General features: G+C 39.9%; 3 protein-coding genes across 3 annotated transcripts; all 3 read left to right on the forward strand.

The window, feature by feature from the left end:
* The first annotated feature begins 11,071 nt into the window (after positions 1–11,071).
* On the forward strand, positions 11,072–12,199 carry LOC110709482. The gene is made up of 2 exons (XM_021887704.1): positions 11,072–11,805; positions 11,914–12,199. The coding sequence occupies exons 1-2, from the start codon at positions 11,072–11,074 to the stop codon at positions 12,197–12,199; spliced, it is 1,020 nt and encodes a 339-aa protein (XP_021743396.1).
* Positions 12,200–16,939: 4,740 nt separating this feature from the next.
* LOC110709483 (plastidial lipoyltransferase 2-like) lies at positions 16,940–17,957 on the forward strand. The gene is made up of 4 exons (XM_021887705.1): positions 16,940–16,948; positions 17,042–17,302; positions 17,686–17,832; positions 17,889–17,957. The coding sequence occupies exons 1-4, from the start codon at positions 16,940–16,942 to the stop codon at positions 17,955–17,957; spliced, it is 486 nt and encodes a 161-aa protein (XP_021743397.1).
* A 544-nt stretch (positions 17,958–18,501) lies between these two features.
* Positions 18,502–23,113, forward strand: LOC110709464 (DNA polymerase kappa-like). The gene is made up of 6 exons (XM_021887679.1): positions 18,502–18,666; positions 18,747–18,920; positions 19,042–19,165; positions 19,273–19,373; positions 19,513–19,596; positions 21,108–23,113. Exons 1-6 carry the CDS (start codon positions 18,592–18,594, stop codon positions 21,294–21,296), a joined length of 747 nt encoding a protein of 248 aa, XP_021743371.1. The 5' UTR covers positions 18,502–18,591; the 3' UTR covers positions 21,297–23,113.
* The last annotated feature ends 994 nt before the right edge of the window (positions 23,114–24,107 follow it).

Consider the following 24,107-nt stretch of genomic DNA (forward strand, 5'->3'; position numbering starts at 1 on the left):
CACATTGTCTAATTTGCTCATTCGGTATTTATACTCCCTCTCAAACCCTCTTAACTTAATTTCCCTTTTAACCCTTAATGATTCACATTCTCATTCAAATTGGTATTTTGACTTTAATAAAAATCCTTTTGGCTTTAAACTCCTTTATAATTTCAAAGTGCCCCAAAGCTTCTAAATTGATGAAATAGAATAATTATGAAGCCAAATAAATAAATATAAATGAGTTTTTAATTAGATATTTTAAATTATTAAAAAAACAATAAATAATTCATTTTAAATTATTTGAATACGCCATAAAATAACACTTTAATTTAATATACATATAAAAATACGGGGTATTACATTCAGTAGGTTTATTTTTGTGTCTGAGAAAATACACTCAAGACATCATTTCTGAAGCTAGTTTGTTGGGGCTAAACCGAGTGGGTTTTTTATAGACCAAACCAGAAACTCGACAGTTTCTTGCTGATTAGAGACCTACCATCGTCTTGTGGGTTGTTTGATTTATCTTGGATAGTCACTCGCCCTGATTTGGCATATTTTGTTCATATATTATCACAGTTCATCATGCTAGAGCCTCGACTTGAGCATTGGGATGCGGCATTAAAAGTGGTTGGTTATTTAAAGGGTACTCCATGTTACGGAATTTAATTTCACGCCGATTGTGATTTAAATTTGTAGGGGTTGGTGTGACTTAGATAGGGCGGCATGTTCTCTTACTCGGCGATCTTTGACAGCTTGCCTTGTGTTCCTAGGCTAATCACCTATTTCGTGGAAGACAAAGAAGCAACATACAGTGACACGGTCCTCTACAAGGGTCGATACAGATCTATGTATGGCAGTTATTGTTTTGGGGTTTTTTGTGTCCCTCGGGAGAGTTACGTTACCAAGATGGATTTCCCGCCGGCTGTACCTGCAAAACAACGGAAGCTCCGGGTGTTCGGAGTTCCGCCTCCGATGATCAAGCTAGAAAGTGTTCGGAGTGATGTAAAAGTGCGGAAAGTAAAAGTAGATCTTCTCGGATTCTGAGATCTGGTGATTTCTCTGTTTTCGAGAGAATTAATTGTGTGTAATAAACGAACGTGTCCCCTAAATGGGGTAAATCTCCCTATTTATAGGGTCATTGGTAAATGTGACCTTACCTAGGTCATTCTGACCTAGATTTGGTGGGTTACGCTGCTTTGCGGCTTTCTTGGGAATTGAGCCCTAAAAGCTGTCATTCCCTGATGAATATCCGTATGCCATGTGTCAAGGCCAGGAGAGTCATTTGGACCCCTTACAAAGTGACACATGTCATACTCTCATTGGACCACGTGACGGGGGTAAAAATCCCTTAATCATTTGCCCCTCACAAGGGTGATGTGGCATGCCACGTGACGCTTGTGACAAGTGTCACGCATGCATGGGTGGACAACATTTTTACTGTTTACCTTATGGAGTATATGTCAAGGTTGCCCCTGATACATTTACCCCTTTCTAAATATGTTTTCACCCCCCTCATTTTCACATATTCACAAAAAATTCTTTTAGAGAGAATCTTTGACTTTTGAGAGAATTTGCTTATTGCCACTTGAGTTCAATCCGCCTGCATTACAGTTGACCCAAGAAGTTCCAACAGTACCTTCAGTACAAGGTAACCGCCTGCTCCATCTCTTTCTTGTTCTTAAATTTTCCGTATGTGTTTGTTATTCCTTGTTTTCAAAATGGTTTCACAAACACACACGGCACGACCTAGGGTAGCTGTCAGCCGGTCACCAGGGACGGTTGAATCTAGGACTAGGAGTGCCGCATGTCCCCACTTGGACTCCCCTCTACAAACATCCCCGAATCCGACCGTCTTTGTGTCTGCGCAGAACACTATGGCCATAACTAAAAGGACGGCCCAGAGCCACATAGATGATGAGGAAGACAACGAAACTGTTAGGGTGCCAAGAAATAAGGTTTTTGATCACCCACCCGGCACTCCAAGCATGCCAGATGAATCCATTCTGAACGAGTCAGATGATGGGTCTGATAATAGTGCATCCGGCTCTAAACAAGGGTCATCCCACTCGGTAGCTGCTTTAGGCGGTTCCAATGATAGAACTGAGCCGCCTATAGCCCATGAAGAGCTAGAAAGCTCTTAGTTTGCCTCTGAATCTGAGGAGGAGGTTGCCTCTCCTGAAAGAGGACAAGGGGAAGATTCTTCCTCTGCTCGAGAAGAATTCACTCCCTATTTCACCCATATCTCTACTGGGACTCAGAGAAATATGTTAAAAAAGGTTGAGTAATTCCAGGACACCTATGTCATGGGGGCCGGATATGAAATTCATGTCCTTGATCTAGACGATACAATCGTTTGGCCATTCAATCAGAGTTATAGGGATCAATGCATCGGCTGTTACGAAGCAGGGATAGGCGGGCTTGAGATTTCCCCTTGATAAAGACGTTGAGAAAATCCTTGACGGATACCGCCTGGGTGTTTGGCAGCTTGCCCCTAATTCGTGGGTGAACGTTCTTGGGTACGTCGCCGCCTGTAAGATATTGGGGGTGAAACCAGGCTCCGAGGCCTTTGCTTCGATGCATTATTTGAGCAAGGATCCTAGGGCAGCAGGCCCTGGGTGGTGTTTAGGGGATTTTTTCCCGCCACATGGTCCAATCAGCACCTGCCACGTGTCAGCCACGTGGACCAATCAGGGGCTGCCACGTGTCATACTCCAGGAAGTCCAACGTGGACCTATCGCGCCATGCCACGTGGCCCACTATCTTCCAACCGAGAAAACAGCCAAACTGGTCCCGAATCCCGAGGCAAGCCCAATCAGTCCTAGGTTTACCATTTAACCTAGTATTGGGCACGTACTTCGAGGCTATAAATACAATAATTAGCCTTCATTAATGAGATAGAGAATTAATTAATCATCTCACCAAGAGAAACCTAAACACACGTGCATACTAATTGCTAGACCAGACTTAGCATTAATTGCACACCTTGATCAATCCTCCCTTCCGAGGAACTTGATCACCCTTTTACTTTCCGCACCATTTACTCCTCATACACGTTCTAACTTGATCGTCGGAGGCGGAGCTACCACCACTCGGAGTCTCCGTTGTTTTGTAGGTACAGGCGCACGGATCCAGTCCCGGAATTATAACTCTCCTGCAGGACATCAAAAAACCCTGAAACATTTTGGCGCCGTCTGTGGGGAGAGTACTTTCGAGATGGAATCACAGTCTGTACCGATTCTAAGTGAGAAGCGTCCCATGGACGACCCCCTGGTTCAGATGGACCAGGATACTAACAATGAAATTGAAGTCGAGACACATACGGCCTCTGACGGGACCTTAAGAGCTCGACGCACCCGTCCCATCGAAAGGAGGGAACGGGAGGCCTGCCTGGCTGGATCTAGTAAACCAGCTGGCCAGCCGCTTGATCATCAACAGGCGGCCGACGGATCTGCCCCCATCACCAGAAACGAATTCATGACCTTCATGAATAGTATCAAGGGGGAGATCCAAGAGCTTATCAACAAAAGGGCGCCCCGTTCCACCAAAGGAACAGTCAGCCAAAAGACCCTCCCAATCGTTCACAAAATGTGAACAAGACTTTCTGGTCAAGGCCCTTATATAGAAAATTTGTGGAAGTTGAAAAGTCACTTCCGAAATTCAAAAATGGGCGGGAGAAAAATTGTCAACCTATCACAAGCCGCCACCTGTCACAGGCCGTCGCCTGTTACAGACCGACACCTGTCACAGGTGTCACGTGACAAGTCACGTGACCCTTGTGAGGGGTAAATGATTAGGGAAATTTTTCCCCGCCACGTGGGCCAATCAGGTCCTGCCACGTGTCTGCCACGTGGACCATTCATGGCCTGCCACATGTCACTCTACGGGAGGTCCACCATGGACCAATCATACCACGCCACGTGGCCCATGATCTGCCAACCTGGAAAACGGCCAACAAGGCCCGAATCCCGAGGCAAGCCCAATCAGTCCTAGGTTTACCATTTAACCTAGTATTGGGCACGTACTTCGAAGCTATAAATATAGGTAATTAGCCTTCATTAAACACAGAATTAATTAACTCATCAGAGAGATTACACAACACACGTGCATACTAATTGTTAGACCAAACTTCGCATTAATTGCACACCTCGATCACTCCTCTCCTTAGAGGAACCAGATCACCTTTACTTTCCGCACCTTTTACTCCTCATACACGTCCTAAATTGATCGTCGGAGGCGGAACTCCATCCAACCGGAGTCTCCGTTGTTTTGCAAGTAAAGGCGCACGGATCCAGTCTCGGAATTGTAACTCTCCCGCAGGATACCAGAAAACCCCAAAACAGGCGTGAGTTGTCACAACCCGACATCATATTTCTTTAACAGATCTATGATGAACTCGTGGATGGGAAACCTCAGCCCTATATCTAGTACATCAGAATACACCGCAATACAACCCGATGGCAATTCGGTGATTGCTTGCTCGGCGGTAGGGATAATCATTTTATATCCCTCCGAGTGTAACCCAAGTACTTCAGGATACACTTCGACGTTGGCTTTGAGGATTTCCGCCCAACTTGGTGCTGCCTTTACAATGTATGGTGTATACTTGTTGTGCGTTTTGGGTTGACCAGCAGAGGCCGAGGTGGAAGGACCAGCTTCCGCCTTCTGGGCCACTATGACCTCCTCGGCATTGATGGGCTCGGCCTCTACATTCTGAGCCTCATCCCTTACATCACCGGCCGTTACTGCTGGGTTGCTCCCACCGATCTCTTGTGACCCAACCAAGAGGGAATCTTCCTCAGAGTCATAGGTAACAAAGACCTCCCAGTCTTCATTACCCTTTTTATTAACCTCCATGGGTTCAGCAGAAACCTCCACGTTAGGCTCGGCAGACGCGTCTATGTTTCTCGCTCTCAACTCGGCAGACTCTTGTCTGTTCCTTGCCCTGACCACTTTCTCCTCGTCAAAGACGGTGTGGTCCAATCGTGAGATGATATACCTTTGTGTCTATTTAACTCTCGACATTTTTTCCTGCACTACTACATTTGAGAGCTAATCCAACCCCTATTTCCGTTGTATTAGGTGTTAAAAACCGTTGTATTAGACCTAATACAACGGCTAGCAACGTCACATTTGCTAGGGTTGGATTAGGTCTAATACAACGGCACAATGGACCCAACGGATTGCTCAATCCATTAGATTAGGTTCCTTTCTTCTTTTTTTGGAATAACTGAACCTAATACAACAGATCCGTTATATTAGTTCTTTCTTCCGTTGTATTAGGTCTTTCTTTTTCTTTTTTTTATTAATATATTGTCCAAGTCCTGTCTAGATTGTCCAAGTCCAGAAGTGTCAACTGATCAATGTCTTCTTAGTTTGCAACTTTGCATCTTAATTTTGGTATTGTATCTCTGGATGATTAGAATTTGAAAATCTGAAAAACTAAGATATAAAAAATTGAAAAACGAAAAACAAAGAACGAAAAATTGAAAAATCTAAAAACGAATATCTGAAAAATTGAAATTCTGAAAAATTTAAAATCTGAAAAAAAAAAAAAAAAAAAACCCAGAAATCAAACCCAGATCTGAAAAAAAAAAACCCAGAAATCGAAGAAAAAACCGAACGCAGAAAAAACGAAAAAAAAAAACGAACCCTAAAAAAACCAACCCAGAAATCGAAACCGAACCCAGACATCGAAAACGAACCCAGAAATCAAAATCGAAAGTAGAAATCAAAATCGAACCTAGAAATCGAAAAAACAAAAAAAACGAACCCAGAAAAAAACCCAGAAATCGAACAAAAAAACTATTTGAAAAAAACAAGAACAAAAAAACGAAAAACGAAGACGAAAACAAGATCTGAAAAACGAAAAAAAGCCGATATGAAAAACGATTTAAAAACGATCTGAAAATAAGAAAAACGAAGACGAAAACAAGAAAACGAAAACAAGATTTGCAAACGATCAGAAAAACCAAAAAAAAAAACAACGGATAATAACTTATAAACTCGAGTCAAAGAGGAGAGAGCCTAGAGAATGAGAGGCAAAAGAGTGTTCGAGAGAGAGAGAATGAGAGAAGACTGAGAGAGGATTCGAGAGAGAGAGAATGAGAGGCGAGAGAGCGTTCGAGAGAGAGAGAGAATGAGAGAATGAAGGAGAGAGAATGAGGGAAGTTGAGAGACGTGGGTTATAACGCTAATAGCCTAATACTTGTCCCAACTTTTCTTCCTTTTTTTTTTTGATCCGTTGTATTAGACTAGGTATAATACAACAAATTCTTATATCTAATACAACGATTAGGATAAACCGTTGTATTAGACCTGTTTATACGACATTTTTTTTTTTACTGATCCGTTGTATTAGACTAGGTCTAATACAACAGATTCTTATATCTAATACAACGGTTTAACCGTTGTATTAGACCTGTTTTAGTATAAACCGTTGTATAAGCCTAGTCTAATACAACGGTATGAAATTAGCCGTTGTATTAGCTAATTTTGTACCGTTGTATTAGATTAAAAATGTAGTAGTGTTGTTGGGGAATCCAAGTCCAAGGGGGAGGAGGGAATCATAATTCAGGGATTTGGGGTGATTTGATTAAGTAAATGTGCTGTAAGGGAATGAAAAAATTGTGTACCAAATACGTACAAAGGGAATTAAGGAGACTGATTCCTATTCTCTTTCCTGATTCCCTTGAACCAAACAGCCCCTTAGTCCATCATTTATGTAAACTTCTCTAATGCATTTTTCCTACTTCACCTAAAATATTCTTCGTATGCTAATTGACATGTTTCATTAAGTCCTTACTAATTAACTACTTGTCAATATCTATATAATAAATTAAGAGCCTTTCTTTGGTCAAACTATACTTAAAAGTTTAGAGTTAAAGATACTAGTCTCACAAAACTTTTCTGCTTATTTGATATTAACCTTAATTAGAGGTGACCATAATTCAGTAACTTAATTACCTCATAAACTTCTGTGTGTTAAATCATTGCATGGAGTAGATTAGACGGATTGAGAATATAATGCGAAAGAGTTAAGTTCATCAGTTCTCTCTTGATTGATGGTAGATTCAACTTTAAGGTAGTCATGAGTTAAAAGGGTAATGTAATGCACTACTATTTGATTCAGATACTAATATAAATGTATGGAATGAAATGGAACTATTGATTCTTGTTATATGAGAAAGGGGTTTTGGAGTTTCTTTTACCAATGTTCGTTCTTTTAACAATGTTGTTGAATTGCTGCCTCATTGTTCATTTTCATTCATTGATTTGGTTTAATAGTACAAATTTATGGATTTTGATGAGTTGACAGCTACTATTGCCTTCATATATGGATTTTGTCAATAATAGAATTTATGAATTTCATGATACCTAGATAAATGTCGTTGTTTTACGCCCCCTTTACTATTGGCTCATATAATTCTCGCTGGAAACTTGCTTTCAATCTTCATTTTATTTACTATTGTTTTAATTAATTACACTCTTGTGAATTACACCAACGGTCTTATGAATATATATGTATATATATTTTTAATATGCTTCCACTCTTTCAAAACTTATCACCCAAATGTTAGGCTAATTTGGCTTTATCAAGTGTTTAATAATATGCATTTCCTACTCAATAATACCATGTAACTAGTCATTTTTACATTGCAGGACATCTCAACCTGTGAGCCCGAGCCCTAAATTCCCGTTTTCCTTACCAAACAAGCACACACTGCTAATATCTCTCTCCATCTCAAAATCCGGGCTCAATCTCCTTCTCTCAAGTAGTAACTAGTAAGCCATGGCTAGAAGTCCACCTCCGGATGAAGTTATAATAGAAAATCTTAGTGCCTATCGTCGTAGGTACGGTGATACTCGTCAAGATGAGGAGGAAGAAAGGACTCTGCCTGACATAATCGCAGCTCACTTCTTAGCTCCGGAATTGGTTCGAAAGAGGCTTCTGGAACTTCAGGAAGAGACCAGTAATGGAAGACTTGCGACTTTTAATTACCAAGGTTCCTTTAACCCCATAACTCAACGTTATGAAATGAAGAAAAAGATTGAGCATTACACTGAAGATAACCCAAATAGGAATAATAGGTTTATTTTTGGCAGATTAAGAATATTAATTTAATTGATACTCTGCTTAAAAATTTGAATTTAGACAAGGGTCGTGTTTACGTAAGTATCACTGCATTGACGTATAAGGTTCAAGCTGGGTATCGGTTATGTTATTCTCTTGCATATCCTTTACGACAAGCAAAAAAGATATCTGCTGCCTTAGTTTCAACTAATTTATTGCGGATTTGTACCACTCTGGAGTGTACTCGGGATAGTCTGTGGATAAGTATGAGAGTTCCAGGTTAGTTTTGTGGTGACATTATGTTTAAGATTAATGATCAGTATATGCATGGGTTAGATAGATCTCCCGGTGGAATAATAGGACAACCTATTCCATCTGCGGGTTTAGGAACAATGACAAATGTTGTCATTGCTAATGACATTACTTGTCTTTTGATAATTGAGAACCATGCACTTTTTAGTGTTCTATGGCAATTAATTTATCACACCCGTTACAAGCGCATTATGGTTAATTTATCTGGACATCCTGACCTTTTGGTTCGGGAATTTCTGTACCGAATTAGTGCTGCTGATCGGACTCTTCCGGTTTTCTGCCTTTGTGACTTGGATTTTGGGGGTTATTTGATAGCTAAAGGGTTGAAGTTCGGGACTGTTAATAGTGCATTTATGCACGTGTATTCCCACTGCAAAAGTTTACAGTGGATGTGCATCATACCTTCAGACATCACCGCTTATGACATGCAAGCGAATTATAATTCAGATCTTCTTGATAAGTTGAGGGCTCACATGGCTAAATTTACTCATTTTTCTTTGCGTTGGAAAGAAGAGTTAGAGAAGATGATAGATTTACCTCGAAAAGTTAAACTGCAAGGGGATGAAATTGTGGATAAATACCTGTTGTGTAAATTAGAAGATGTTTCTCGTTGGGGTGAGCCATAGGTATGATGTATTCTAATTCATTCACATCATTAGCAATTATATTCCTACCATAATTATGATTCTATAGTATAAAGTCACTCTTTAAAATGCGGTAGTTGTTTCAACATCTTCTACCAAATTATGATGAGCCTAATCATAATTTGGTAGAAGATGTTGAAACAACTACCGCATTTTAAAGAGTGACTTTATACTATAGAATCATAATTATGGTAGGAATATAATTGCTAATGATGTGAAGGAATTAGAATACATCATACCTATGGCTCACCCCAACGAGAAACATCTTCTAATTTACACAACAGGTATTTATCCACAATTCCATCCCCTTGCAGTTTAACTTTTCGAGATAAATCTATCATCTTCTCTAACTCTTCTTTCCAACGCAAAGAAAAATGAGTAAATTTAGCCATGTGAGCCCTCAACTTATCACGATCAGTAGTAATAAGCAATCTGAATTATAATCCGATTGCAGGTCATAAGCGGTGATGTCTGAAGGTATGATGCATATCCACTGTAAACTTTTGCAGTGGGAATACACGTGCATAAATGCACTATTAACAATCCCGAAATTCAACCCTTTAGCTATCAAATAACCCCCAAAATCCAAGTCACATAAGCAGAAAACCGGAAGAGTCCTATCAGCAGCACTAATTCGGTACAGAAATTCCCGAACCAAAAGGTCAGGATGTCCAGATAAATTAACCATAATGCGCTTGTAACGGGTGTGATAAATTAATTGCCATAGAACACTAAAAAGTGCATGGTTCTCAATTATCAAAAGACAAGTAATGTCATTAGCAATGACAACATTTGTCATTGTTCCTAAACCCGCAGATGGAATAGGTTGTCCTATTATTCCACCGGGAGATCTATCTAACCCATGCATATACTGATCATTAATCTTAAACATAATGTCACCACAAAACTAACCTGGAACTCTCATACTTATCCACAGACTATCCCGAGTACACTCCAGAGTGGTACAAATCCGCAATAAATTAGTTGAAACTAAGGCAGCAGATATCTTTTTTGCTTGTCGTAAAGGATATGCAAGAGAATAACATAACCGATACCCAGCTTGAACCTTATACGTCAATGCAGTGATACTTACGTAAACACGACCCTTGTCTAAATTCAAATTTTTAAGCAGAGTATCAATTAAATTAATATTCTTAATCTGCCAAAAATGAACCTATTATTCCTATTTGGGTTATCTTCAGTGTAATGCTCAATCTTTTTCTTCACTTCATAACGTTAGAGTTATGGGGTTAAAAGAACCTTGGTAATTAAAAGTCGTAAGTTTTCCATTGCCCCTTTGTGGGTCTTAGTGGTTGTCATGATGGAAGTGGTAATGGCCTTACTAGAAGTTCTTTAATCAAGCATCTTAGTGACCGTCATTGTTGTATCGGTGCGCGAGATATCACCCGACATTCTCTTACTTTTAGTTTGGCTGTTTATAATGAGGCGGAAGTTACTTTTACGCGCATGGGATTTGGTTATGTGGTGTTTGCTACAAGACGCATACGCATCGGTCTAAGTGTCGTCATAGTCCAAGTGAGATTGTGTCACCCTCGGATGAAGGAGACGGTGTTGTTCGTTTTGTGCTTCATGGTTTCTCAAAGCCGCAACCTCCCTCTTCTTCGGCTCAGCTTAGGCGCATAGGTGGTTTGGTGCAAGATCAACATTTTGGTTTTGATGTGGCTCTTCTTGATTGTTTGTTCTCCAAGGGGTTACGTACTGTGAAGTCTGTACCTCCCAAGTGTCGATTGGGGTTTTCTCGGGTTCTGAAAGGTGCCTTTGATAAGGTGATTTCTACGCCTGATGACATTTCTAGTTGGGTCTCTTTGTTGGTGTTACCTCTTTGCGTCCTTAAAACCTTTCGCCCGCGGAGCAGCTCTGAGTCTAGGTCTTTGGTAAAACGTCGGCATCAAGAAGAGAGTATTTCCCGTGCTATTTGTTCTTGGAGTGCACCAGGTGGTAATTTGCAGCTTGTGAGGGATACTTTGGCAGAGGATTCTCCTACTTTATCAGTGGTTGGTGAGGAGGACCTTGATTTAGAGGAGCGTAATATCAAGCAATGCGTAGGAAGATTTGTGACGGCCATTACACTGCTGCAGTCCGGGTTCTTTCTTCTTCTGGCGTTGCCCCTTATAATGATGCCACTCTTGCGGATTTACAGTCTAAACACCCTACTTCTCCGGCTCCATCCTTGCCTGATATACTTGTTGATGGTCTTCATCTCGTTACTACTTTTGTTGTTGCTTTGGATCGGATTAAGAGTTTTCCCCGTGGCACATCATGTGGTAGGGACGGTTTACGTGCTCAGCACCTTCTGGATTGCTTGAGTGGTGCTGCTGTGGCTGTATCAGATGAGTTAGTTGATTCTATTTCCGCGGTGGTTAATCTCTTTCTAGCTGGAAAGTGTCCTATGGAACTAGGAGAATATATTGCTAGTGCTCCTCTTACCCCACTTGTCAAGCCCGGTGGTGGTATTCGTCCTATAGCTGTGGGTACTATTTGGCGGCGTTTGGTTTCGAAGGTGGGTGCTGTTATGATTGACCAGTCTGTAGGAAGTTACTTTGATGGTCTTCAATTTGGCGTTGGGGTTTCTTCGGGTGGTGAGGCAATTCTTCATGTTGTGAATCGGTTGATTGAGGACCGAGGTTCTAATGTTGGTCTTTCTATGTTGTTGGTGGATTTTCTAAATGCCTTCAATCTTGTTGATCGTACGGTCATGTTTCGTGAAATTCATCGTCGTTGTCCTGACATTTCGCGATGGGTTGAATTCCGCTATTCCAATCCAGCCAGATTGTATTATGGGGACCAATCCTTATGGTCGTGTCAAGGAGTGCAGCAGGGTGATCCCCTTGGTCCTCTAATTTTTGCTTTGGTTTTACAACCCCACGTTTGTAAAATCAGAGATGTTTTTGACTTATGTCTTCATGCCTGGTATTTGGATGACGGCACTGTTATCGGTGACACTTTGGCTGTGGGGAAGGTTCTGCAGTTGATTATGGAGGAAGGACCTTGTTTTGGGTTACATTTTAATGTCGAAAAAACTGAAGTATTCTGGCCTACAGAAGACCCTCGAAGCAGGCTTGTGGGTGTTTTTCCGCCCAATATTACTCGACCTTTGCGTGGTGTTAAGTTGCTTGGTGGTCTTGCTAGTTTCGATTCCATCTTTGGTGGAGAGGTTGTGATGTAGAGGGTAACCAAGACCATTGCGCTTATGGATAAGGTTGCTATGCTTGATGACCCTCAGTGTGAGTTATTGTTACTTAGAGCATGTACCGGAGTTTCTAAACTCTACTTTGCATTGCGTACTTGTCCTCCTAGTACTTTTGAGACAGCTCAGCGCACTTTTGACGGGGCTCTTCGATCCTCCTTGGAGCGTATTGTTACTGCTTCGGGGCCTGGGTTTGGTGATTGGCAATGGCGACTTGCCACCTTACCATTTGCGTTTGGAGGGCTTGGGGTATATTCAGCAGGTGATGTTCGTCATTATGCTTTTCTTTCTTCTCGGTTACAGTCTGCTGGGTTGCAAACACAGCTTTTACGACATGCTGGCAATGTTGGTCTTGGACGAGCCTTTGGAGATGCGTTGAGTCTGTTTAATGGAATAGTGAAGTCTGACATTTTGAGTAATCCTAGTGAGATCGCTGCCCCTAAACTCATGAAGAAATTGGCAGATATATATTTCACAAAGGTTACCGCTTCTGCAGAATCCACCTTTTCTTTTTCTCCTTGGCAATCGACATTGTGGAAATCGCAACAGGGAGATCACTCCTCTTCTTGGCTTCGGGCGGTCCCTATTTCTGGTTTAGGTCAGACGATGAACGCAAAGACCTACCGATGTGTGTTGTGCTACCGGATGGGTGTTCCATTGTTTTCTATCTCGGCGCCATGCTCTGCTTGTTCTCGGGTTTTTACTGGGGATTTTTTCGGTGATCACGCGGTGTCGTGTGCTGGTATTGTCGGTATTAAACATCGGCATAATGTTGTCCGGGATACCCTTGTTGATATTTGCTACAGATCTGGGATTTCAGCAAGAAAGGAGGTTGACATAGGATTGTCCGGAGGGAATGATGGGGCCCTCAGACCTGCTGATGTGTTACTTTATTCCTGAGATCGTGGTCGCGATGTTTGTGTGGACCTCACTAGGTCTTCTCCTTTGACACAGACAGGGCTATCTGACTTTGTTCCTGGACGGGTTGTGGTTGATGCGGCTCATCGTAAGCGAGAGAAGTATGAAGCTAGTTGTCGGCAAATTGGATATGGTTTCATTCCCTTCTCCTTTTCTTCGCTTGGAGAATTAGAGAAGGAGGGTGTTGCGTTGTTGAAGCGGGTTCAGAGGTTCTCGGCGACGCAAGACATTGGGGCTCGTGCTGCAGCTCATATCTTTACTAGGGTAGACTTTGCTATAGCTAGAGGACTGGGGGCCCAGATTGTATCTCGGCTTCCCACTAATTTATTGTAAGTTGTATGAATTTGTCTGTTTTTGAGTTATAATAATAATAATAATAATAATAATAATATAATAACTCTTAAAAAGTGAGGAAAGTGAGGAGTTCCTTATGAACAGTGGACAAATTCTACCTTCCGCATTTGGAGGACTTCGGCGTGGACTCTGAACCTCGGCAGAACTTTGCTTATGAACAGTTCCTTATGAACAGTAGACAAATTCTACCTTCGGCAATTGGAGGACTTCGGCGTGGAGGACTTTGGCGTGGACTCTGTACCTCGGCAGAACCTTCAGCCATGAATGGCTTCGGCAGTAGGCTTATATGGAGCCTTAACCTTGGCAAGGGTGCCTCGGCCATGAGCCTTGACCTCGGTATAGAAAACCTCGGCCATGGGCCTTAACCTCGGCAAAGTTTTGCGAAGGTGGTTCTTCGGCATAATTAGTCTCGGCAATGGAGTTTGAAACTTCGGCCATGGCATGGAGCGTGAAGCTGAAGTTCCTTATGAACTGTAGACAAATTCTTCCTTCGGCAATTGGACGACTTCGGCGTGGTCTCTGAACCTCAGCAGAAACTTCAGCCATGAATGGCTTTAAATGGAGCCTTAACCTTGGCAAGGGTGCCTCAAGCCTCAGCATAGCTTGAACTTCAGCATGGCTTTAACCTCGGCATAGCTTGAGCCTCGGCATAACTTGAAGCTTCGGCATAATTAGCCTCGGTAATGGAGTTTGAAACTTCGGCATTACTAGCCTCGGCTATGGAGCTTGAAGCTTCGGCGTTGTTAGTCTCGGCTATGGAGCTTGAACGGCGTTGCTAGCCTCGGCTATGGAGCTTGAAGCTTCGGCGTTGCTAGCCTCGGCATGGCTCAAAAATGGAGCCTCGGCGAAGCTTGCTCAGAGGCTGGAAACTCGAACCTCAACCACGAGTGGTTTCGGCTGGGAGTTCTTTTCCTCGGCGGAGCTTGCGAAGAGGCTAGGTAATGGAGAAACACCACCTCGGCTTGGAGAAGCCTTGAGCAATGCCGAACCAATTTGCTCGATTCGGATCTTTGAGCTTGGCATGAAGCTATTTAGCCTCTGCCATGAATGGCTTCGGCCAAGGGGAACCCGGTAAAGCAGACAGCATAGACTGAGAAGAATGGCGAACCAGAGTGTTGAGAAGACTGAGGATGAACTCTGCAAAGAACTTGAAGCTCTTCAACGCCAACAACGCGAGGTCTTTCTCTCTCCTCTATTTTTCAATCTTCTTCTTCTATTCAATCCAACTTTCTTCAACAGATTACTGAGCGTATTAAGGATCCAAGAGGACTTCGTCGTGGCGGATTCTCAGGCAATGCTCAAAGGAACAATCCTCCTAATCAATGTCCTTTCACTCGACCTGTATGTTCTTCAATTTTGATTTTTTTGGATTATGTTTTCCGCAATTAGTTATCAATTAAGGGATTTTTTATTTATTTATTTTTGTTAGAGTGAAAGGTTTAATTCAAAGGACGAGCCTCTTCCGAAGCGACGATTAATTATGATAAGGGTGAGTAAATTTTTACAGTATTTGTTTTGAAATTTTACTTATTTATTTGACTTTTTTAAATTTAATTTAATTATGGTTTGTACCAAATCATTTATAAATCATAATTTAAGCAAATAAATGGAGTTGAGAGATTTCTGGTAAAATGGTGAAGATGTTTTATGGGGGAGAGAGATTGAGAGTTTAGTCATTTTAAAATTATTTTTATTAATTAAATGTCAAAAATAAATTATTTTAGAGTAATTAAAAAAATAATAAAAATGTAACAACCACAACTTTTGGCAGCAAGCAATGCTAATGTTATGCTATCTGCTGTTGCAGCCTTGGGAGAGTAAAAAAATTGGAACTTTTTCTTTTCTTTTTCTTTTTAAGTTGGGTAGTGTAGTGTATACTGTATTAGTGTAGTGTTTTGTTGTGTTAGGTTTTCTTCTTTATTTTTATTTTATTTTTTAATCGAACTCAGGTTCAGCTAAAGAAGATCCTGTCAATAGATTGAGTCTGGAAGGCTATCTCTAGAAAGTCTTACCGCGTTTCCGGCTCTGCTTGCGGCATCGTCCCACACAGAAAGAATGCCCTGCTTTTTTTGTCGTTGTGACTGATTTTACAGGAAAGAGTAGGGATATCAATGGGGCGGGGCGGGGCGGATGTTGGCTTTCCCATCCCCATCCCCACCAAAAATTTTCATCCCCATCCCCGCGGCGGGTCTAAAATTCATCCCCATCCCCGCCCCGACGGGTACAATTCCAAAACCATCCCCACCCCAACCCCCACTTGGATATCCACCTCCACCTAATCCCCACCTAAGACCCGCCTAATCCCCGCCTTCCAAATACACAATCATTCATAATTAATAAAGATTGCAAAAAGAAAAAAATTATTGTTAATATTACACATTTTTTTGGTTTATAATATAAGTGTATTACAAATTATTATATTTACTATTTTATTTTACATAATTTTTTTTATAAAATAGTATAGAAGTATATAATTTTGTTTTTAAAAATATATGGATGTGGGGATGGGGCGGGTACGAAGTGAGGTAGGTGGGGATGGGGCGGGTACGAAGCGGGGCGGGTGGGGCGGGGCGGGGATGGGCGGGTACAACCTAAAATCCACCCCCGCCCCATCACCCATGGCGGATATGGTTTTTATCCCCATCCCCGCCCCACCACCCGCCAAACCAAGATCCATCCCCGCCCCAACGGGGCGGGGATGGGGCGGGTCTCCTATTTGACCCGCCCCACTGACATCCCTAGGAAAGAGCCAAAGTGACTGACTCTGCGGCTGCCGGAGCATCTACTCGCCTGATTCCTGCCACCAGTTCTCCGCCTGCATCCGCCCTCACATTGCGGTTTGCTTTTCAAATTTTAAGTTTCAACTTTCACTCTAAAACCTAAATTTCTGATTTATAAATTGGCCCATTGTGGTAATTTAATGAACATAGTTGAATTAGGTTGATTACTTTGAGTTTTTGTGTTATCTGTAATTTATAATTAGTTCAGTATATAGGGTATGCAATTAATGCTATTTTTATATGATTGTGGATTGATGATTATTGTGGAAGTTGTAATATTTTCATTGCAATTGCAGAATTATTTTGAAATGGGATTTGTAATTGCTGTGTTCAGCACCACTAAGATAGTGGCTGTTATGTGGAGATCAAAGTGTATAGATTCTATTGATTTGAGTTTCATTATTTGTAAAATTGCATCATATTTTGACATTTGTTATTGAATTTGATTTTTAGTGGTTCCAATTTGTTAACGATGATGATCAATTGATGGGGTTTCGGGTCCTCGTATTATTGTAACAGGGACATGCTATGGCTTTTGTAACACATGACTTGTAATCAAGTACCCAATTCACAATCTATGGCAGTGTAACCGGGATTCTTATGCTCATCGTTTAAACTCACTTAATCGGGTTTCACTTGGCAAAACAAATCAGTCAAAGTGTTCTACATGGAAAAGGTAGTTTAAATACCTTCAAGACTGATTCTGACAAGCTTAACATATTGATTGGATAAACTTAGTTAGAGTTTAACATTGTTTCTTAATTGGTAGTGTGACAATTGTGCAACAGATGTGAATATAGTGACCTTCATAATGTGCTTGTACCAGAAGGCCATTGTTAAAGAGAAGAAATCTTTGATTGAGAGGAATGAAGAGTGCCCTGATACTCTGATTATGCTGCAACACCCTCCTGTGTATACTTTGGGCACCGGTAGCTCCGAGGAGTTCTTGAATTTTAATGTGAAAGATCCCCCTTATGATGTTATTAGAATTGAATGCGGTGGTGAAGTTACCTATCATGGACCTGGACAGGTACATTTTCTTCTTTAATGTTACTTGAATGTCTCTTTTCTTGATCCTTTTCTTGTATCTTTCTTTTATTGCTGAAACTTATCTTGTGCTATATGTTTAATTGTATCTATTTCTGAAAATGGTTATGCATCTATTTTTGCTTGTTTTCATTATCAAGATTTCATTTTTGGGCTAAAAATAGAAAATATTTGTTAAGAAGATCACATGAGGGCTTATAATGTGATACCTGTAGAGAAAAAAGAAAATGTGACTGCAGTATTTTCCTTCTGCTGAAAGTCTGAAAAGTACTTGAAATCAGACTTAATTGTGCTGAGTTCTGCAACGTATATTTTTCAGATCATCCCTGTCTCCTATTATTCTAACTATTTTATCTTTGACTGTAGTTGGTTATGTACCGTATCATCAACCTTCGTAATCACAACATGGATCTTCATTGGTACCTGAGGGCTCTTGAGGAGGTGGTGATTCGTGTTCTTTTCTCAACTTTTTCTATTGAGGCTTCTCGAATCCAGGGCTTTACTGGTGTTTGGGTTGGTATGTGTCATATTCTTTGATTTACCTTATTGTCCAGGTCATTTATCAATAGGGTGCATCCAGTATATTTGAGCATTATATGTATCTATGCCTGCACGGTGTGCTTGATGGTGTTGGTTAATAGTGTTTGTAGAGGAACTTTGGATCTTGATAAGGTAAAATGTAATGGTCATTTGACTTTTACAATGCATAATTATTCTTCATCATATTAGTCTAGAAAACCCAACACTATGCCATTTCTGGTAATTTAGGAGAAAAGGGAGTTGGATAGTTAGGTTTTTTTTTTTTTCTTTTTCTCTTTTAATAATTGGGTCTGGTCAATTTTACCACAAGTTTAACTAATTTATAAAATTATGGCTTAATTTGATGTCCCTGTTTTCTACTTGCACGCCCATGTGTCCTTTGTTTCTGGTTTTGAAAGTGATTTACTGAGAACTTGTAACTCTAGGCCGGGCAATTTCAAAGCTATCTGATTTTATAGGTTCCTTTAATCGATTTTTTGGGATCAATATTATGTAGGCTTGTATTGACATATTTATGTTGGAAGTTTTCCTTATTATATGGATATATGTGTATTATAGGACCAAAAAGATGGCAGCGGCGCCTTTTAAAGTTGCCAATCTTGCCATATTTTGATGAAGTTACATTATACATTTAGGTATGGATGGAGTTGATAAGGAAAAAGTACAGAGAATTGTATATGAAATGACAAAGGGTCGAAGTATTTTGAAAATGAGGAACGCAAGGAGGCGGATATGAGGCAAAGGACTGACAACATGCGTGAAAGGCTTGGAAAGCTCTCAATTACTGACATAGCTCACTATCAGAAGGTTGGTTTCTGGTATTTTTGTCATAAGTTATGCTATTGTTTTTGTTGATTAATTATCTCAGTGTTTATGCAAATGTACAGATTGCTGAAAGAAGGATTACCGAATTAGAAGCCACACGTGACTTGTCAAGAATTTGGCTTCATGTAGATATGGATGCCTTTTATGCCGCGGTTGAGACATTGAGCAATCCTTCGCTAAAAGGCACGGCAATGGCTGTTGGCGGCATGTCTATGATATCTACTGCTAATTATGAGGTATGAAAAATTTGTCTGTCGATGTGGTTGATTGAGGATTTTTACTTGAAAATCTGCATGTGAGGATTTTGATTATCTAGCTTTTCACTTTCTCTTCTGAAGATGTTTTGTCTTCTTTTAGGCACGGAGATATGGGGTTCGTGCTGCAATGCCAGGTTTTATTGCACGTAAATTGTGCCCAGAGCTAATCTTTGTTCCTGTAGATTTTGAAAAGTATACTTACTATAGTACTTTGACTAGAAAAGGTGGGAGCTAATAAGGATGTTTTTTGCAATTGATATCAAGTAAATTTATTTATTTCTATTATTTTGTCTATGGCTTGCTAACCCAATCCTGCATGATCAAACTTCAGTATTTCAGAGATACGACCTTAACTTCATTTCTGCCAGTTTAGATGAAGCATACCTTGATATAATCGAGGTCTGCAGAGAAAGAGACGTGAGAAGTGATGAAGTGAGTATGCTTGATGATTAATATTTGTCATATATTCCTAATTGATCTGCTTTTGTTTATCCTTTACCTGTGCGCATCACTTAAGTTTATGAATTACTTCATGTCTTCATTTCATCTTTTCATATACTTTTTCAACAAGGTTGCTGAAGAGATCAGAAGATGTGTTTTTGAAGAAACTGGTTTGACTTGTGCTGGTGTGGGTCCTAATCGATTACTGGCCAAGGTGCTTTTATAGTTTTACTTATATCCTTCTCAGTTCTCGCTGCATGTATTTTGTTGAATATAATCTCCATATCTTGATTTCTGTAATGGTTTATGATTTGGGGGTTAGACACAGCGTTACATGTTTAAAAATCTCTTTTAACATTCCATTCAATATAAGAAAATGAATCTCAGTGAAAATTTGGGACCATTACACATAGAAGATATTTAAAGCATAAACCATTACAGAAATCATGATATGTTATATGGGACCATTACACATAGAATGTCAATTTTTTGGTTAAAAATCTTTTCGCCTTTGTTTACTTTCCCCTTTTTTTGTTTTTTTGCCAAATTTTAATGACATCTATTTTATAACCTACAATGATACTTATATTCATTTTGACAACATATTTAATCCAATTATACTTAATTATTCTTTTTTGTTTTATATCATGATTTCAATTAGAAACCCTAAGCTAAATTTTATTAGTTAGTAATCACATGTCACAATTTGCAATTTAGACATTTAGATAATATTCACATTTAGTGATTTCCTATGAGAGAGAGTAGAAGAGAAAGTTCCAGTGATTCATTTTAGAGCAAAGGCTTTGACAATGGGAGCAGCCGAGTGGTGGCTCTCCTACTTTCCAGGCTTTAGAGGTTAGAGCTGGAAGTTAGTCCTTTGGCAAGTAGTTGGGGGGCGTGTGTTGGGTATTTGAGTGAATTGGAGATCCAGGAGTTGTACCAACTTATTTAGATTTTTATGGCTAAGCAAAGCGTAATTGCTTGTGACATAAGACATAACTAAGATTATTGAGCAGATAATGTCAGTCAAAGAAAGAAGATGCTTGAGAGAAGATTGGTGATGTAGAGAGTCTAGAGATTCTGAAGGGAGATGGGAGAGAGAAAGGGACATCACTTGTGATGGCTGCTTTTGTTATCAGTTGGAAAGGTTGATGGTCCAATTCTGTCAAGCTGTGGATATATTGTGAGTCTCTACCCATATATAGTCCTGCTATGGTGTTCAATTTGGCTCAGGGAGAAAGGTTGGTGGAGAGGTGATTGTAAGAACTGAGATGCACTGAAATATAGTGAGCCATCTTTGGTCACATTTTATTTTTAAATTTTTTTTTTTCACATTTTTTTATTAAGTCATCTTTGGGTTATAGTGAGAGTGAGGGGTAGCTCAGTTGGTAAGAGCTTCCTTCCCGGTTTCAGGTGATCCTGGGATCGATTCTCTTTTAACGAAGTTTGTTGTCCTCAAGATGCTTTCAGACATTCCCTTAATGTCCTTTGACGATACTTGCTACTCCTCGAATTGTCCTGTCCTGCCCGTGTATACTGGGGATGTTTCAGGAACGGGAAATGTCACCCTCTTGCCCATTCTGTGCTTCATAGCTATGGAAAAGCATTACGAAACTTGACATATTCTTACGGTTACCATTAGAAAGGGGGATATCTAACCCATGTGCTTTGTGTATGTGTATGAATCACTTGCGTACTGACGTCATTGTTCTCTTGTTTGATCAGAGAACTTCAGTGAAAAGCTTGAATTCTTCAAGTTTGGGAGATGTAGAAGATCTTATACATAGTTTCATGATCATCATGTTAGAACATGTAATGCGGCAAAAGGATGGATGGAAGGTGGGCTTACTTGGTGCAGTACTTATCTACCTTTATAGCAGGAATATAATATATAAACTTTTACAAATGTCTTAAGGGATTGTCTACAGCATACCTTCGAAAAGATGTTTAGTTAAATATGTCACCACAACAAAATAAAGCAAAGGTAACAGTGAAAAACCATTGCCTAATATTAAAAAAGTGTTGCCTTGTAGCTAAGGCAACATATATGAGACGTTGCTTATGCCCCCGTTGTCTATTCATAAGGCAACAAATTTAAAAGCCAAGGTAAATTCATGCCTAAGGCAACAATTTCACAAAGGCAACAATTAAAAACTGTTGCAACCTTAGGAAACAATTTAAAAATGTCGCCTTATGTCATAATATGCTACAACTTTTTCACGTGTTGTATTTGCTAGTAACAATACAAAAGTGTTGCCAAATATCTAAAAGGTGACGCTTTAAAAACTGTTATATATAAATTGAAAGAGCTAAAATGAATGGCTATTTTATCCTTTTGTAATACATTGCTATATTGCAAAAGAGTGGAAATGTGCAGTATTCTTGTGAAATTGTTATACTAGAAAAATGTTTAATATTAAACATCTAATTTTTTTTTGGTAAATAGAATTTTATTACCAAAAGAAGCTACAAGCAGCAAATAAGAGAATACAAATAGCCCTTAGGCCTAAACTTCAAAACACCACAAGCCTCTACGGCACACAACCTCAAGTCAAGGTCCAAGGTCCGAAGGCCACCTTCTAGGAAGGGTTCCTAAGGACCTTGGGCCAACAAAAACACGGCCCTTCTGAACTCAATGAGACCGAGCTACCCTCTAGGAGGATTACCCAGAACCAAAGGAACAGGACACAAGTAAGCTACCAAAAGGAATGAACAAAGCAAATAAGTAGCAACCAACCAAAACAACAACTACAATTATACAAGCTTTGAGAAGCCTAAAAGCATCCAACCAACAACAAAGAAACCAATAGGGCATTAACAATGGAGCTAACAGCAGCAATAACAGTACCAAAACAGCACTTGAAGCCAGCAAGAAAGAGCAGTTAGCACCAGACAGCAACCCAGCAACAGCAAGCCATAAACAGCAAGCAATGGCACCAGAGATCATCAACACCAGGTTAGAACAAGCAGGCAGAAGCAGCAGATCTGGGAGCAACTTATTAGTGCAAAACCAGCAAGCCACAGCAGTAGAACCCAACTGTGGCAGCACATGTACCCAGCTGGCAGGCTGGCAGAACAGCCCCAACAACAACCCAGCACACAGCAACAACAAACAGGAACAGCAAGCAAAGCAACAAAAACCAGCAGCACTAGGTTGGAACAAACAGGCAGCAACTGAAACATCAAGCAGACACAACAGTTGCCAACAACAACAACATTAATAAACAAAAACCAGTAGCAAGCATAAACAGCAGCAGCAACCAGAAATAGCAGCAGCAGCCAAACACCAGAACCAACAATCCATCTGCAACACCAGACAGCAACCTGAAACAGCAACAACACCTCGAGCCCAGCAGGCCAGCTGCTGCACCAGCCAGCAAAACATCACACAACAGGTAGCAACCAGGAAACAACAGCTAGTAGGAATAATTGCTTTTAACTATACAATCCCAAACTTATAAAAGTTATATTAGTAAAACAAAAAACAAAAACAAAAGCAGTAATAACATTTTTTCTAACACCAAATCATCTTAATAACCTATTGTTTCATAGTATGTTGTAGGCTATAATATTAGTTTAGCTAATAAATAGAAGCAAAAATATGTCCGAGCTAGGAATAACAATAGAAAGATTAAAGCAAATTCAAATTGAATTATGACATCACATTCTTCTTCTTCCTCTTACTCGCTGCCTATTACATCTTCTTCTTGTTCATTTTCCATACTATTCACTCCCTGCAAAAACAAAAATAAAAAGTCTAGAATTAATATACTTTGTATTTCGAATGGCCTAACGTAAATGTATAACTTATGACTGGAAGAAAATAACAAATAAGAAAGGCATAAAATAATGGATACAAAGGCTTGACTGATTTTGCTGTTATGACGAATAACGAAATCTAATAGGGGTAATATCTTTCAAATGCACCAAAAATAAGAGAAAAATAATGAAGACCTTAGTCACTATCTAACTCTACTTTGCATAATTTAGAAATCAAAAGGTTTATACCTTGGATGTAGAAGCCGAAGAATGAAGTCGAAGCATTCCTGTTTTATTACCATCCTTCTCAGTTTGGCTCTCAAGAAACAAAGAGCCAAACATGCTTAGATTAAAAGACATTTGAGAAGTTGAGAAAAGAAGGAGCTAAGACCATTTGCCATCTCCCTTCTATCTTGTTGCCTTTTATCCTCATCATCTTTTTATAGAGCTTCGACCTCCCTAGCATGCTTCTCTTCAACTTCCTTCATCAAAGCTTTCTTCTTTAACTGAGTTGATGAAACACCTCTTCCATAAAGGTTTATGTGAGACTTTTTCTTGTTATCAGAACCAATAATAGTGGAAATCACACTATCAATATCCTTCTCTGAATCTTGAAGTTCATTCTACATTTTAAGACGAGAAAAAAAAAATTAGTAGTGACAAAATTAAACGCAAAAAATATAACCACATAAAATGGGAATAAATCTTACAATTAATATGTCCCTTAGATCACCGGGCTTCCTCTTTGTGAGCTTTTCCTTGCGTGTTTCTATGAACACTTGAGCTAGAGTAGGATTTTGTGTTGTTTTTCTATCCTTTTTCTATACAAGAGTGATGATTGTCAATCATTTTAATAAAGAAATAAACCAATAGTAAAAGTGACGAGAAAAGAAAACAATAAACTCACCCATTTATATCGAACCCTAGCAAAACTCTTCGGTCCACAAGTATGCATAATGTTCTTCT

The sequence above is a fragment of the Chenopodium quinoa genome, unplaced genomic scaffold, assembly GCF_001683475.1.
Source record: "Chenopodium quinoa cultivar QQ74 unplaced genomic scaffold, ASM168347v1, whole genome shotgun sequence".
NCBI classification, from domain to species: domain Eukaryota; kingdom Viridiplantae; phylum Streptophyta; class Magnoliopsida; order Caryophyllales; family Amaranthaceae; genus Chenopodium; species Chenopodium quinoa.